Below are 15,476 nucleotides of genomic sequence, written 5' to 3' on the forward strand. Positions count from 1 at the left end.
AGGATATGGTATTATCAATTATTACTGTCTAAATGCTCATTGGCCATGTCTTTAGCTTTGGTAATGACGAAGCTGGCACTTTTGTCCGATGGCGCCTGGAATGTCCCAGACGACATCGTCACCTTGGACTAAACGCTTGGAACCGAGCATTCGGTAGCAGATTTAGATATGCAAGAATAAGTGTGATTAATATTTCGAGTTTAATTATTCAGAAATTGACAGCTCTAATTGCAGGAAAATATCAGTTTGTCATTTGTTAATTTAGATTCACAAACTCTGTCTCCAAAGCTTAACATTGATTCACCAACTGAGTTTGGCCCTCAGTGGTATAAGAATAGCATTCCGCCCGACAGGTTCGACTTTAGAACTTCTTCCCTTAGAAACGCTTTACCTCGCCATGGAAGATCCCAACCAATCCCTACGTGTCAAGCCACTTGGCGAACTCCCGAGTCTCCTCAATCACAAGTTTCCCAATTCAGATTCGATATTTCATTTGTTTCCTAAACTTCCTATAGAGCTACGACTTATGATTTGGGACCTAAGCCTAACGTGCGAGCGATACATTAAGGTTGAACTTTGCACCAGGAACAAGAGGAATGGGAAAATGTATTGCAATGTAATACCTTTCAAATCCTGGAGACTCACACAGCCATATGGGATTCTTTTACACCATCCGCCAAAGCGAAGCGCCTTGTTCAGTACAAGTGTCGAATCTCGTACGAGCGCCCAACGATTTTATCGCGTGGCCCTTCCTTGTCTTTACGTCACGAAGTCTCCCTCGGCCATAGATTCACTTGAGATGTGTGGTCAGAACACCGAGCACAATCCGCAAGGGATGGGCTTGATCCACGCTCGGCCATACGGTGCCAAGATTCCCAAAGGAGACCAGGTTCTCGTACCAGGGACATTTGTCCTTAATCCTGAGCTGGATACCTTGGAGATTGATGGCGTGACCCTGTTTGCGAACTTTGCGAATGATGTTTGGGATCATGACCCGCGTAAAGTAGGGTTACGTCACGTAGCCTTCTTACATCCATACGGGTTTTCGGCTTCCAGTTTTCGTAATCTTCCTCGTTATGCCCCTTCAAAAGAGCTGCTGCGGCAAGTCGTGGCTCGGCTTCAAAGTGTCACATTTATACACTATGCTAATGTCGACAACATATTCCACGAATGTCCCGCTGGAAATCAGGGCCTATTGAGCTATTGCTGTTCGCTTCCTGTTGCAGGGGCTACTGGCAACTTCTCACGCCAGCAAGATCCACGAGTCATCGGGCACGAAGTATTCAAGAATATCTTTTTCGACATTGCCAGCCGCTCAGTGCTCGGACAGCCATACAAAGAATGGATGGGTTTGGCAGAGAGATTGGGAGTGGCAACGCCATGTGTCTGCAAAATTGCTTACACAACCCATCGAAGCAAATTGCGGATCAGTGATGAATCTGGCACTGTTACGCATTTGGAGTGTCAAGGCGCAGGACCGGAACTGCAGCTTCGCGAACGGAGATATCCCTCCAAACCACAAAGGTTGTTGCATCTCGAGGAGGCCACAGGGCAGCTCAATGGAGGAGTCGAAATCGCAATAGGATTTTGGTCATTCCCTGTCGAGGCTCTCGATCAATTCAGCCGATCCCAAAACCGTTCCGGCCGTCAACTTTGGTGCTTTTATGACCTTTCTGCTGCCCAACCCGAGCTGTGCCTGTTCGACCCGTAGCCCTCACGTCTCAGACCTCACATAGGGCATCAGAATCTCGGCGCTTGCGCCATATCGAGTTCGAAAAGCCAGTATACTCAGTTTATCATAGACTACCCTGAGGTACCCTAATATTATCTAAACTTTCCTATTAGTCTGCAGCGATTTACGTGCAGAACTCATATACACGGTTCAAAATACACTCCAAGAACCTTTTCATATACTCCTCACTATGGAATTGAGAATTGAAAACACTAGAGAGTTCAATCTCACCATCCCAGCTGCCAAGAAAGATTGCAACACCAGTAATGATTGATTGACTGGCGACCCAGACATTTGTGAGCTCGACGACTTCATTAGATGTAGCCACGACAGAGCTTAGGTTGCCGATTGAGGAGAGAGAAACAGGACAGAATGGTGGATCTGAGGCAGACCAAGGATCTGCCCCGGGTGGGGGAAACTGGGATCTGAACGTCAGAGGTGCGAAGAGAACCTGTTCGTGGATATCGTCCGATAAGTTGGGTTTGTGCTTGTTATAAAAGTCTCGAACTTCTGTAACCATTTGAGGCAAGGTCTTCGATGCAACGTCTTTGCCAACCACTAATCCAGGAACTTCCAAGTCAATACCCAAAGCATGTGCACATACGGCGTGATACGCTGCGCCCGCATGACTAGGGTTGCTGTATGGTTCTTTGCAGAACGGCCGGATGTTGAGCATTGGCCGATCGACATAGCGAACAGCATAGGCTTCCTGCTTCCGAGGCTGGAACTCAGCAAGGGCAATTGCCAGGGCCGAGACGAAGACATGTGTCAAACTGACTCCAGAATCAAGAGTCTTGCAGCCTGCCAGTATCTTTGCTGATATGCCTTTGGGGACCGATACAGCGATACGCTTGGCCCTGAATTCGGCTTTGATCCCTGGAGAAGAGGTTGGAGGCAAGCCCATCAGACCAGGATGGTTGTACATCTCCCCATTCTTGGCAGAGATTTCATTGAAACGCTGAACTTGCGCCTCGGATAAGGGGTCAGGAATAGAGGCCGCGACACGAAGACACGGCGACAGTCTTTCACCGAGGTCATCGTCGGGCAACGGGTACGAATACTTTGCTGGCCTTGTATAAAATTGGCTAGCATGAGTAAACAGCTGGTTGAGAAGCTGTAGAATACCAACACCATCGGTGACATCGTGAGGGCATCGCAAAAACAAGGTCTGGTGGCTGGTATCCTCTTTGGAATGGACGATGTAGACGGTTGGAGTAGTAAAGATGGGAGTATCATTGTTGAACCACTCAAGCGCGCTTTTATCGGTGCTTATGATGTTGAAAGTCGAGCTCAACCAAGTATCAACATCTTCGTTATTCTCAAAAGGTTTGTAGATCCTTTTGGGCGTGCCGGTCTCGTCATCTCGTTCGATACGGGAGCCCAATGTCGGGTGTTTGTGTCGGAGAAGCACCCAAGCATTCTGGAGAGCCTCGATACCGTGACGACGAGTATGGTTGGAAGAGAGCTTGAGTTGAAATGACGCGCAAGCAGTGATGGGATAGCAGCCGTGGCCTTCTTTAGTGTAGAGCCAGTAAAAGCCTTCGCATTCGTCGATCTGTCGCTCCCAGTCTCCGCCGGAAGACCGTTTCCAATAGTAAGAGATATCGTTGGGCCCAGAATACATGTTGCAAAATTCACTTCCAAGCCTTGATCGCGTGAGGGAACGACCAGGTCACAACAAGACGCGTTACCAGGAGGGGGGAGGCCTTTATAGCCGAACGTGTCAGGAAAACAACACGGTGTCACGTGAATATTATCGCTATTAACAAGCGAATCCCCCTCGTGTTCGCATTCTTCGTCTGCAATACTACGTATATCATTGATGGTAACTTAAGATCTAATTCTCTTCCTAATTCTCAGCGTTGCTTTCATAGGAGGGATCCTGTTCTGTGCGATCCAAGTATTTCGCGGTCGCTTAGTCAAGTGCTCTATGTCATACTTCAGCAGAATGCAAGCGATTAGCATTTTGATCTTATTGCTTGCAAAAAACCTCCCCGGACACGCGTTCCGACCAAGTCCCCACGCTAAGAAATCCTGCGTCGCAGTCGGCAAAGCATTACGCGCACTCTTTATGTACTTATCCGCCTCGTTTTGTCGCGTATTGTAGAAGCGAAGTGGTTTATAAGTCTTTGGTTTAGGGTAGATCTTACTGTCTTGCAGCACTGAGTACCCTGGGATAGCTATTCTTAGACCTTTGGGGACGTGCGTTCCTGATGGAAAAGTCACCCCTTTTTCTGCTATGACAGTACGAGAAACTCCGATCGAGACGATGGAGTTCTTGCGCTGGCTTTCGCGTATTGCCGAGTCGAGCTTTTCGAGCTGCGCGACAGCGCGCTTGTTCCATTTGCCATCATGTTGTCTCAGCACGCTATCTACTTCGTCGCGAAGTTCAAGAATAAAATCGGGAGATGATGCAGCAATGTCAAGAAGAGCATGGGTAACTGCAAACGTCGTGGTGTGAATTGACGCAAAGTTGAGTAGCAGAACACGTTGAGCCAGCGCGCTGACCTGCCAGTTCTTCGGGTTGCCGATCTCCTTGGCCTGTTCAATCAACCACTGCAAGTAATCGTTCCGATCGGACTCGGTGTGTTCATCTTGCGAATCGTACTCTGCCAAGCGAGCCTTGATCTCCGGCTCAAGGATTTTCTCGAACTCACGTGTGTGAATCCTATTGGATCGGGTTACGAGGGGCGCAACTAACGGTTTAATGAAGCTCGGGAATAACTTCATCAGCATTGAGGAGAGAGGGATATTCTGCGCAAACGCGACACCCAGCTTCAGCATTTCTTCATTTCGGCAAAGTGGAAGCCCAAGGAATGCTCGATTGGTGATACCACTGAGCATCTTTTGCGCCGATTCCATTACACAGATTTCAGACCAGTCTGTGCTCTTGCCCAACTGCTTGCTGACACAGTGCTCAATCTCTTCAGCGAGATCCGGGATGAGATTTCCGACCTCTTTGGTAAGCGTGGTGGTCACCAGTTCCAGATGAATAGGATCATGCGTGAGGGACGGGTCCATTGTAGTGTAGTCCGTCTGTAAATCTTGCTGTTACTGAGCATATTGGTAGGTTGCTCACTCGCGAACTTTGTATCTGATCGTGGAAGATAAATGATGTTTCCACCGTCAATCAAAGGGAAAATGGCGGCTTGATTCCTGTACTGGATGTACGCCGAGTTGAGCGCGGCCTTGACATCGAGCGAATTGCGAATTTTGGCTTGTAAAATAGGAAACCAATCGCCTTTGCGTGCTCCAATGACTGGTAAGTCAGGCAAGTTCGAAGGCTTCAGGAAAAGCTGGTATATGATGTATGACACGAACAAAATGAGCGGCGCAGCAATAGCCGGCCGCGATAAGAACTCCAGCACCGGATTTGCCATTGCGATCAAGAGTCAATGTCGAGATTTCACTAGTGAAAAGAGAGTTTGTTCGATCGCGTTGACCTCAGACTTTATAGCTCCAGAAGATTGGCAACGTACGAATACGACAGGGTAGAATATCGGTATAAGCTCTTTCTAACTGGCTGGTTCGCATGGAACGGACTGTAGTGCTTGAGCTAATCCGTGACAAGTGCTGACAGTGAGGGCATCCGCTAAACCTGGCCAAGCTAGCTCTGTAGGATCGCTGGTGGAGAGTGCCACCACTACAACGACTGTGCCTGAGAGATGTGACCCTCCTGTCCTCTCCAGGATCTCCATTGTGAGATGTTGACGAATATTAAACCATTGTCCACGTTATTTCTGAATCTCTGATCGTGACGCGGGCGTTGGTTACTTTGTCCGCCTGTTTGCTGTCGAATTGTGGTGGTACGGACGAGATGACTACAGTGTTCGCTCAATGCTTGATCTCAAAGACTGCCTTGACACCAAGATGATCAGTGATCCACGGTTTCTCAAAGCCAAGCGACACCAAATCCTTCCGAACATCCTCCTCCGACTCATCCGGCTCAACATCAGCACCAAACCTCTCGAACTCCAACAGCTTAAGTCCATCACCACAGAAAAACACCTTGTCCATGCGTGAGCAGCCAAATTGCTGTCGCAGTTGTGGGAGGGCCTGCTGTCCCCATGTATACCCTTCATTATCATCCCTACCGTCGCCTTCTGTGCCCCCGAGTTTGAGGTATGCGTCTTCAAGCTTGTTATCTGTGTGAAGAGTTCTGTCGAATGGTTGGATGGCGTTAAAGTCACCTGTTACAACGGCGCCAGAGAAATCATCAGAGTGCATTTGTGAAGCGATGACCTCCATTTGCGCCGGGCGGCGTGGTGGTTCTAATGCAAGTGATTCGAGGTGAGTGTTGCAAAGTCGAAGCTTCTGACCGGATGCTTCTACGTCAACGAAGAGGGCGTCGCGCTCCATCTGAGTCGCCGAGTAATGTACTCGAAAACAGGACAGGACATTAAGTCGGCGATCGACCAGCGTCGTTGTGCCATAAGCGCCCGATGCCCAGTTCTCAGTATCCGTATCTGTCCGGTAAAAGCCATCCCGAATCCAATTCTTTTCACCAATGAGATCTAAATCAGATGGAACGCATTCTTGAATGTTGAAGACAACCGCTGTTTTGTCATCAGATCGATGCTGGCGACTCAGCTCCTCAAGATGCTTCAGCGCCGAGTTCATTCGGCTATCGCCATGGGGGAGCATAAAATCGATGTTCCAACTGTAAATAGCTAACTTGGTGGCTTGGGGTCGATTTGGTGAGGGCTTGGATGCTTGAAGCGACTGCCATTCATCCACGTTGTTGCTCCAACTGTACAGAGGCTGCTTCCAGGGCTCATCGGGTCGCCACGAAAGCGAAGAGGCTGGTTTCCTCAGGGCGATGGCATTTTCCATATGTTTCTGAATTAGTGCCTGCATCGTGAGTAGAGTTCGTATCATGGGAAGGGCAAAAAATGAATACTGCCGCTGAATTATTGTTTACAGATGAGACGCGGTTTGATCTGGTCATGAACGGTGACGGATCCGCTCGGAGCGGGGTATTCCGGCATCTGACATAAGACCCGAGGCAACAATGAGTTTATCCTGCCGGCAGCCAATAGCTCATCTCAAAACATATAATAAGGTCCGAATATAAAATAAGTTGGTCTTAAGCTTTTGGCGTTAGAGGTAAGACTTCACCGAAGAGCAAAAACGCTACCAGCCACAGAGATGAGGCACGGACGAATGCAGGAACAAGATATGATGATATGATCTACTTGGAATGAAACAAGAGGCAAAGAAACCAGTTGGCTCATGTTGACTACAAGTCAAGCTCAAAATCCCATACTTGCAACTTGCGATCAGGAAATCCGCCAGCTTGTCTCACAAATACGCTCAAAATCCCCGATTCGTGAAGTCTTGTCCTATCAAAGAGGGGTTCGGTCGAAGTATTCGGGATCTCAGCTAAACTCTTCCAGTCCTTGAAATCCTTTGATGCGGTAGCGACGTAAATGCCTGTCGATTGCTTCACGGGATCCGGGAGAATACCGAATAAGTACTCCCCGCTCGCGTCGCCAGCAAGTTTGCCTCTGGGGTCGTACAGGTCGGGCCCGTTGAGACCAGCGGGGTTGATGGCATTCTTGGTCCATGTTCCTGGCAGAGGTTTAGCGACATTGGTTGAAGGGAGATTGATAGCCTTACCATCAGCTTTCCGAAGATAATGTTGGTACTGATGTTCACCAGACAACAGATCTCTCATCAGGATATGAAACCTGCCCTTGGTGTCGATGAGCTGCCCCTCTTGGTTGACCATGCGACTATTTTGAGGAACATCCCAGATCAAAGTGCTGTCATCAGATGTTGAAATAGGCTTCGCCAGCTTGGTACCATTTGTGTTGAACCATGTTTTGCCATCGTCATTCGAGTATCCAACCACGATACACCGAACAAGTCCGGGAACAGCGCAAGTGATCGCCTTAAAATACCCTATGGCTTTGTATGACTTGCCTCATCAACAATGGGCCCTCTGATTATGAAGGTGGCGACCAAACCACCCTAGGTGGGGCACCTACGAAATATACCCTAGTTCTTTATACTCATCTTTGAGGTATTCTCATGTTTGCCCTTGACGGCTATCGGTCACGGCTGGGCAATCTACTAGCATCATCATAGTGCTTTTTTGCCGCGAGTCTTCTTATCCAATCAGCTAAGGCGCAGTGGCAGAGTGGTCTAATGCGATAGACTAGAAATCTATTCTCTTCGGAGGCGTCTGTTCGAATCAGGCCTGCGTCGATTGGTTTTTCTTTTTGCTTCAAGTATCAATTCTATCTCAATGTTCTTTTTGCTTCTTGGCCGCTTGATTAGCTAGCGAGTATGTCTGCAGCTTGGATTGTTTGATCGAGATATGTCGCCAAACTTAATGGCTGTATTTCAATCCCGGCGTCTACCAAGAATCAGAGATTCAATCCATAGAAAGTCCTTGTATGAACGTTTGTTTCTCAACTATGTACAGTCAGGTCTTGGCTATCCTTCTTCTAAGCTTTGGAGATCGCGATGGACCCTACGGACCCCTCCTCAACCTGATGTTCGCCTGCATCAAGCTCCTTACTATCACCAGACAAATCGCCCGCCGAATACACAGTCAGCTTAGTTCCAGAAGAAACACGGATAAAACGAATAGCGTCAGGCTTCAGTCCTGCCTCAGTCAAGAATTCTTCGTTGAAGTCACCGAGCCCAAGACTAACACCCCGACCTGTCGCACTCGTAGCAGAGAACACGGAAGCACCAATCTTGGGCTGGGGGACGGGTATTCCACCATCAAAGGTCAGCTTGAGGACATAAGCGAGTGACTCAGCTGGCTGAGCTGGCAGCGAAATCTCAAGGGCATCCTTGGTCTGCTTCCAATCAGAGACCTTTTCATATTCACCGGCCTTGTCGCCAAGAAGCTCGATAGACTTGAGGCTCTTAAGATCGACCAAGGCATCGGAACCAAGACTGCCGATAGAGACTTGCTTATCGTCAGGCCAGCCAAGAACCGTGGCGTAAAGAACGCTCGCATCTTTGTTACGCGTGAAACGGATGTCACTGCTGTTGCCCTGTAAAGGTGCCGTGAAAGACCCACCAGTGACTTGATTAGGCCCTTCGCCATAAATATCCCAAGCACGAGTACTGAAGACGGCCTCCCCGTAACGGCCAAGGAAGTCTCCGATATCCTGCAAGACCTTGAGCTGCTCGTCAGGCAAAACACCCACTGCAGTGGGTGAAATGTTGAGAAGCATGTTGCCATTCTTGCTGACACGGTCAAGCAGCGAGTGGACCATAGCCTTGGAGGAATAGTACTTGATGCCGACTGTGTAGCTCCAGCTTGAAGCACTGATCGCGTCATCAGTCAGCCAATAGGGGCGCGTGATGTTAGCTGGCCCACCGCGCTCATAATCACTGACGGTGGACGTGTCGCGGAATCCCACGTCAAAATGCTTATGAGTCGTGACAACCTCTTTGTTCCACTCAACAGCGCGATTGAAGTAGTATGCGAGGAACTCTAACCGTTTCTTCTCAGCAACAGCACATGGGCCATCAAAGTCAGCACAGTAGCCAGGACTGTCAAGTGAGAAGTCGTTCCAGATGATGTCAGGCTGCACGTGGTCTAGCATCTCTCGATGTTTGTCGAACCAGAGTTGATCTGATTCTTCTCGAGATAGTTGACCCAGTAACTTCTTCAAGCTTGTGTCGTTGGTCTTTGGTGCCCATTCATAGAAGCCGTTGTAGTTGTAGGCTTGGTGCATGGCCACCACGAGCTTCATACCGTTCTTGCGAACAAGATCAGCCCATAGCTTGACCAAGTCTAGTTTGGGACCTCGCTTCACCGAGTTCCACTCGTTGACCTTGCTATCCCACATGGAGTAGCCATCATGATGCTCACCGACCGGGCCCGCGAACTTTGCACCCGAAGCCTTGACAGCTTTGATGATAGCCTCGGGGTCAAACTCTCCACCCTTTGAGCTAAGAACAGGCTTGAATTGAACAAAGTTTCCTTTGAGATCATCAGCACCATTGATGAAATTCGAGTACCCCCATTCCTCGGGGGGCCCGTAAGTCTCGGTATGGTGTTTGCGTTGGTCTGAGCCTGGCTCATACATGTTGCGTGGATACCACTCGCTAGCGTACTGAGGGGTCGTGAAAGCACCCCAGTGCCAGTAAACACCGAATTTGGCGTCGCGAAACCATTCAGGTGAGGCGTTGTGTTTGTCAGTTGACTCCCATGTTGCTTCGTACGGGCCTGAAGTCTTCGCAGCCGCGATGGGAAACAAGGCGCCCGCAGCCGCTGCAACAGCAGTCAACTTGGTAGATAGAGTCATCATGTCCTTATCTCTAAAGCTGTGTCCGAGAGGTTACAAAGAAGTCTTGAGCAAACAGCCAACGATTCTGGCGATCGAGATCACAAAGCGCTCTTTTAAAGCTCACAATTTAGCCATAGACACTTCATTCCCACGCGCAAAACACATGATCAACAAACTCATTGCAACCTTGTGCATTGCAACGTTGATGCTCACGAGTAGGAAGTCTACAACCGGACCGAAACGGGCCGCGATACGATGTCCGTGAACAGCGATCAGCATGTTGGAGATTCGTGCGGATATCGTGCCCTGGCAATCATGCGTGCTAAACGACTGAACGAGTCACGCTGTGTGGACTACCCTCGGCGACAATAAAACACACGGCAATGACTTAGGGTGCAAGAATAAGCTGATCTAAAGTTCTACTAAAATGTACTAAACCCGCCCAAGACTTTTCATCGCTTAGGCTAAAGGTCCTAAGCTTTCTTGCCCCCCTTTGACATTTACCCGGGATCGTCGTTCGACTATGCACGAAAGCCCTGCTGCATTTACCTTCGCTACGACGTTGGGCATACGAAGAGAGTATCATCCCCGGACCCCGCGCTACCCCGCAAACGACCCAGGCTCAACATCGGAAGACTGAGTTATTTCTTTGACGTCACGATGAATGCTGAACTGCTTACCTGTTCTTGACTTGCGTACGGTAGTTGGGAATTGTTGAGCAGTTGGTTCTATGAAAATGGCGCGGAGGATCAAACTAGCCGCTGATGCCACCAAGGTTTGTGCTCAAACATACGAAAAGAAATCTACGTTACCATTCACAAGGGTATAAGCAATGGGAGCTCTGTTTGTGGGAAGAATCAATTGATCTCTAGCCAGTGTAGTAATCCAAGATGTCTCAGTGACACCAATCTCCCCGTTTTTTACACCTGTTTTCTGCATCTCTGTCATGGCATGGGTATCTCTGATCACCTCATGGGTCATGCTCCAATCAATCCTCTGTCAAGTCCGCAGTCAAATACATACTGGGAGAAAACTCCTCCAGCGCCATCACAAGCTAAAGCTTGTCCATACGGAGATGTCCAGGCTCTCTGTTCACTCTACATCCTTCTCACAGTCGCCTTTATTTCCAATTCTCAGGCCCATCAAATGGCAGAGTGCCGGCCTCTCCGGGGACAGGGTAGCCCTTACGGTCCATGTAGACAGTCTTCTCCGAAGAGTGGACGCGCCACACCAAGACGCGGAAGCCCCAGGCCTCAGGACGATTGAAGGCAGGCTTGAGCTCCTCAAGGAGAGCAGACTTGGCACCAAGGCTTCCAGGGTCTTCGAACATGTCCTTGTTCTTCTGAATCATGGTGGTGAAGCGAGTGTCCTTCATGCAGATCATCTCGATGTCGCCTTCGGCAATGTTGGTTGCGACAATCTCAGCTGCGGCACCAAAGACAAGGAAGGGAATCCACTTCCACTCGGTGCATTCACCTGCTTTGCCGTCGACAGGTTTGCGGTGGAGGAATGAACGGAGATAGGGACTTCCACGCTGGCGGCTGTTGAGAATAGCCTTCTGAAGGAACTTGGTCGAGATGGAAAGGGTCGGATGAGGGTTGGTGATGTTGAGAGGAGAGTTGGGATCAGTGGCAGTGGTGTCCTCCGGATCCTCCTTTTCCTTTTCCTTTTCCTTTTCCTTTTCAATACCAATGGTAGAGCCGCGGATGGTCTCCTCATCCTCGTAGCCATCTTCAGACACTCCAGTACCATCGTAGCGGTAAGACGCAGGGTCAGACTGGACGGTCTGGTGAGCCGGCATGGTGGGAGTGAACTTGATACGAGCCATAGTAGAGGCTACGGAGTCAGTGCTGTGAAGCGAGATAGAAGACTCGGAATCGGAGATGGGACCATCCGGATAAACATGAACCAGGGGTTCATCCACTTGAGGGTTTGAGGCTGGGAGGTCTGCCATAGTGTAGGTAGACAAAGTTTCGGACTTGTTGTCTTCGTTGTCGGTGTCGACGTCCTTCTCGTGAAGGCTTGCTTCAAGAGCCCACTCGAGAACAGACTTCTCTGTCTCCAGCTCTTTGAGACGGGCCTGCATTTCCTCACGACCCATGTTGGATGTGACGGGCGGGTGGTGGACTATGTGTCGGTTTTGTCGTTATTGTAAGGTGGATGGAATTGAATTGTCTGTTTGACTATATTGAAAGGTGTTATTGAGTTGTTGTTGAGATATTGTCAAGTTACTCACGAGTTGTTATCAAGGTTGCGGTTGCGGTTGTGTGAAAAGAGAAGATGGTTGAAGGTCCAAGTTGAGAGATGGAATTTGTTTATGAGGAGATGGAAGACACTGAAGCATCGAACTGCATCTGCCACTGTCACTGGCACTGATCCTGTCAACAACACTTCAACTGGCACTGGGCACCTCTCTGTTCTGTGGTTTCTTGCTTGGCTGGCCAGCATTCACTTGGTGTCCCACTCATGTTCATAGAGTCTTGCTCTGACACTGCTCGCCAGACGTCAACTCAGTTTTACTTGACCCAGTTTCAAGGCCCATTTTTATAACACTACTGTTCTAAAGAAAGCTTCCAGGCGCGTCTAAGCCTTTACAGTGCCATCACGTCTTCATCGTTTGTTCATGGGGGCAGCTTTCTTCAGATTTATTCAACCTGGCTGTCCATGACTTTACGACTGTTCTCACTCTTACACTATAGTTTTCGCAGTACGAGGAGGAGTAGTACTTTGGTTAGTTCACGCTCTCAGTATATACAGCTGTTCTGTTGCTATTCAACAAAGTTATCCTTGGCATCTTTTTCAAGCTGCGACCGACCCGATTACACGATTTGAAGTTAATTGTTATGGCAATCAGATTATCCATGCTATACGTATCAAGCCTTATGAACTTATCAGTTCTGCTCACATGATTTGAGAATAGTCCAGGCTAATTCATATAGCGAATCTGGATGTATTCCGATCCGGCATCCTATTCCCTTCCTTCGTAGTTCTACGCCCCAATAAAGTCAAAGCTGTCTCAATGCATAACATCACGATTACTGCGCAATTACTAAAGTGATTGGTTACCACTCACCGATACAACGTCTATACCCACCAGTGGCTGCAAGTTTATCAGTGCTATTGCCATACATGGAAAGCAGTGCGGCTGACACAAGGCATATTTCAATCTTGTCAAAACCAATCAATAATTATGTGGCTTATGCATGACACGCTGGTCAATCAACTCTGCATGATAATCAAGGCAGAAGTGCAACTAAGACTTCTCTGAGTGGCTAAGCCTCCACACTAGTGGACGAGGGGCCTCAGTGAGACCGCACCATTGTGCAGTCAGCCCGCAGGAGGACGGAGGAAAGTGAAGTTCAAAAGGGAGCTGAAACCCCGAGTTTTCGAGTGACTTTACTTTGGTCTGTCGAGCCGCGAGAGCCATTGTCTTAAGATGGCTGACCACTCCCTTGATGCTGTTGCCCAGCTGGGTACAAGTCTCGCGAGTAAACTCAACTTGCACTCTGAAGGATGTCGCAAGTCTCGCCAGCGACTCCCAAAGCTTGTGTCTCTGGTCAACTCAACTGCTTCGACCATTCGTCAGATTCATGATCTGATCCAGCAGAACGACAAGGTCTTCACCGAAGCATGTGTGAAGGACATCAACTTGTTTGCTGCCAAATGCAGGGCTATCTATGTCGGAGTTCTAACCCTTATCGCCAAGAAGACACAAAGCGTCAGTGGAGACAAAGATGTAAAGACTGTGTCGGCTGAGCAGATGGAGGAGCTCTTGGCCTGCCTTGCCAACATGAGTGTTTGGCGAACCGAGGCTTGGAACTGGCTGGAGCCGCGATTCAAGATTTGCCAGCAGGAGTTGAAGCAAGTCAAGTTCGAGCTTGTCCTGCGTTATCTCCTTGGCAGTATCGCTCGGCTTCAGATGGAGTCAGCAAATCCCTTCTCTCCCTCGACAGTTTAGGTACTAACGTCGAGTCAGAACTATGATACGTTCCCCAGGCGCTTGGGAGAATGAAAACTCCCTGCGATGTTTTGCTGAGAATGTCGCTGAAAGGCGCGTGATGTACTACAAGTCTTACAACCGAAGACGAGCTGCTTACAACAAGGCACCTTCACCAAAGCCCTCATTCGACGACGTCAGAAGTGTTTATTCAACGTCAACGTCAGTATATTCCCTTCATTAGCAATAATATCTTACTGACTGTATATCGCGTACAGGACAAGTACCGCTGTCCTTCCTCCCCGCGTGACAGTGATCGACGGAGACAGCATTGATGAGAAGGCCAAGACTGAAACTGTCGAAACTGAGAAAGAGTCTTCAGAAGTTACCGTCGAGAACACTATCGAGAAAAAGGAGCCTGACAACTCGTCTCGAAACTGGTTTCAACGTCTCTTCTCTTCTAGTCCCAAAGAGGATTGGAAGAATGAAGACATCATGGCTTTCGTCCTTGACATGAGCCACGCAAACAAACTCATCACGAGACTCGAGCTAGACGACAAGGAACTCAAAGCCAACCTCTCCAAGCTAACCTCGAGTCGTCTGTTCAAACGTCGCCCTAATCTTGTCGAGCAATACTCAGCACTCGATCAGAGCGTTCGCCAGGATGTCGACAATGCCATCATTGTCGCAAAGCGCAAGAGCACCCGTGAGATGACTCTTGTCGCCATGATCGCCAAGAAGTCAGACTCGCAGAAGGCAGCTGACAAAGGGTCTGGCTTCCATTATGCTCCTGATCTCAATGTCACTCTCTACTTCAAGCTGGGTGCTGAGTTTGAACCGATCTATCTGGATGATGGAGATAGAAGGCTTGAGTTGCCTTACACATCTTGTGCCACTTACAAGGTATATAGCCCTGACAAGAATGACTTGAACCAATCAGAACTAATCTTTGGTGGCAGATGATGAGAGATCTCATGACTCAAACCAACTGGGCCCCCGGCATTGCTCATCAGGTCATGGCTGGTCGCTACGATCTCTGCACCCAAGATGGTCTAGCGGTCATGCTTGGAACCTGGGACTCAGTCCGTCGTCCCGGCATGACACTGACCCTCAAGATGTGGCCACCTCCAGTTCCACCTGGTCCACCTCGGCCCAGAATGTATCCACCCCCGCCGCCCATGGGCTACGTTCCGCCGGTTAAGAAGTATCGCGAAGAGATGAAGGAGACCTATCGTGAGATGGCCGAGTTGCTCGGCCTCTCGGAAGAGTGTGTCCCGGACCAGGAGACTGTCAAGTCTGGACTGGGGGATCTTCTGCGTCTGTGGACTGGTGCTATTGATCCCCATACAGAGGATTGCTCGGACTGTGCATCGTTCATGATGAGCTATAGCTCTTCCAGCTCTGAGTACAGCGACTGAGATACTGGTTATACTGGATGGGAAGGTCTCCTTTGTCGAGTGCTTGTGTTTACCTTGATGACCAAATTGATGATCTGATTTTCGAGAACCCTGTTGCCTGAAATGCCGCGGTATTAGTGAACATTCCCCAA

General features: G+C 49.1%; 8 protein-coding genes and 1 non-coding gene across 9 annotated transcripts; 3 read left to right on the forward strand and 6 right to left on the reverse strand.

Moving 5' to 3' along the window:
• Positions 1-799: 799 nt before the first annotated feature.
• Positions 800-1,711, forward strand: FVEG_17176 (hypothetical protein; the record flags this gene model as incomplete). The annotated part of the gene is made up of 1 exon (XM_018906447.1): positions 800-1,711. The coding sequence occupies one exon, from the start codon at positions 800-802 to the stop codon at positions 1,709-1,711; it is 912 nt and encodes a 303-aa protein (XP_018760037.1).
• Positions 1,712-1,779: 68 nt separating this feature from the next.
• On the reverse strand, positions 1,780-3,356 carry FVEG_12186 (hypothetical protein; the record flags this gene model as incomplete). Its single annotated transcript, XM_018901539.1, has 1 exon — positions 1,780-3,356. The coding sequence occupies one exon, from the start codon at positions 3,354-3,356 to the stop codon at positions 1,857-1,859; it is 1,500 nt and encodes a 499-aa protein (XP_018760038.1). The 3' UTR covers positions 1,780-1,856.
• Positions 3,357-3,562: 206 nt separating this feature from the next.
• On the reverse strand, positions 3,563-5,112 carry FVEG_12187 (hypothetical protein; the record flags this gene model as incomplete). Its single annotated transcript, XM_018901540.1, has 2 exons — positions 3,563-4,776; positions 4,812-5,112. 2 exons carry the CDS (start codon positions 5,110-5,112, stop codon positions 3,563-3,565), a joined length of 1,515 nt encoding a protein of 504 aa, XP_018760039.1.
• Positions 5,113-5,566: 454 nt separating this feature from the next.
• On the reverse strand, positions 5,567-6,610 carry FVEG_17177 (hypothetical protein; the record flags this gene model as incomplete). The annotated part of the gene is made up of 1 exon (XM_018906448.1): positions 5,567-6,610. One exon carries the CDS (start codon positions 6,608-6,610, stop codon positions 5,567-5,569), a length of 1,044 nt encoding a protein of 347 aa, XP_018760040.1.
• Positions 6,611-6,896: 286 nt separating this feature from the next.
• On the reverse strand, positions 6,897-7,679 carry FVEG_17178 (hypothetical protein). The gene is made up of 2 exons (XM_018906449.1): positions 7,352-7,679; positions 6,897-7,303 (listed from the first exon to the last, which is right to left on the reverse strand). Exons 1-2 carry the CDS (start codon positions 7,461-7,463, stop codon positions 6,972-6,974), a joined length of 444 nt encoding a protein of 147 aa, XP_018760041.1. The 5' UTR covers positions 7,464-7,679; the 3' UTR covers positions 6,897-6,971.
• A 181-nt stretch (positions 7,680-7,860) lies between these two features.
• Positions 7,861-7,942, forward strand: FVEG_17179. The gene has a single exon. It is a non-coding gene; the product is annotated as a tRNA-Ser (tRNA).
• A 242-nt stretch (positions 7,943-8,184) lies between these two features.
• FVEG_12189 (alpha-L-fucosidase) lies at positions 8,185-10,011 on the reverse strand (the record flags this gene model as incomplete). The annotated part of the gene is made up of 1 exon (XM_018901541.1): positions 8,185-10,011. One exon carries the CDS (start codon positions 10,009-10,011, stop codon positions 8,185-8,187), a length of 1,827 nt encoding a protein of 608 aa, XP_018760042.1.
• An 826-nt stretch (positions 10,012-10,837) lies between these two features.
• Positions 10,838-12,269, reverse strand: FVEG_12190 (hypothetical protein). Its single transcript, XM_018901542.1, has 2 exons — positions 12,227-12,269; positions 10,838-12,173 (listed from the first exon to the last, which is right to left on the reverse strand). Exon 2 carries the CDS (start codon positions 12,089-12,091, stop codon positions 11,111-11,113), a length of 981 nt encoding a protein of 326 aa, XP_018760043.1. The 5' UTR covers positions 12,092-12,173; positions 12,227-12,269; the 3' UTR covers positions 10,838-11,110.
• A 1,131-nt stretch (positions 12,270-13,400) lies between these two features.
• On the forward strand, positions 13,401-15,454 carry FVEG_12191 (hypothetical protein). The gene is made up of 4 exons (XM_018901543.1): positions 13,401-13,914; positions 13,967-14,149; positions 14,206-14,830; positions 14,887-15,454. The coding sequence occupies exons 1-4, from the start codon at positions 13,427-13,429 to the stop codon at positions 15,343-15,345; spliced, it is 1,755 nt and encodes a 584-aa protein (XP_018760044.1). The 5' UTR covers positions 13,401-13,426; the 3' UTR covers positions 15,346-15,454.
• The last annotated feature ends 22 nt before the right edge of the window (positions 15,455-15,476 follow it).

The sequence above is a fragment of the Fusarium verticillioides genome, chromosome 4 (genome assembly GCF_000149555.1).
Source record: "Fusarium verticillioides 7600 chromosome 4, whole genome shotgun sequence".
NCBI classification, from domain to species: domain Eukaryota; kingdom Fungi; phylum Ascomycota; class Sordariomycetes; order Hypocreales; family Nectriaceae; genus Fusarium; species Fusarium verticillioides.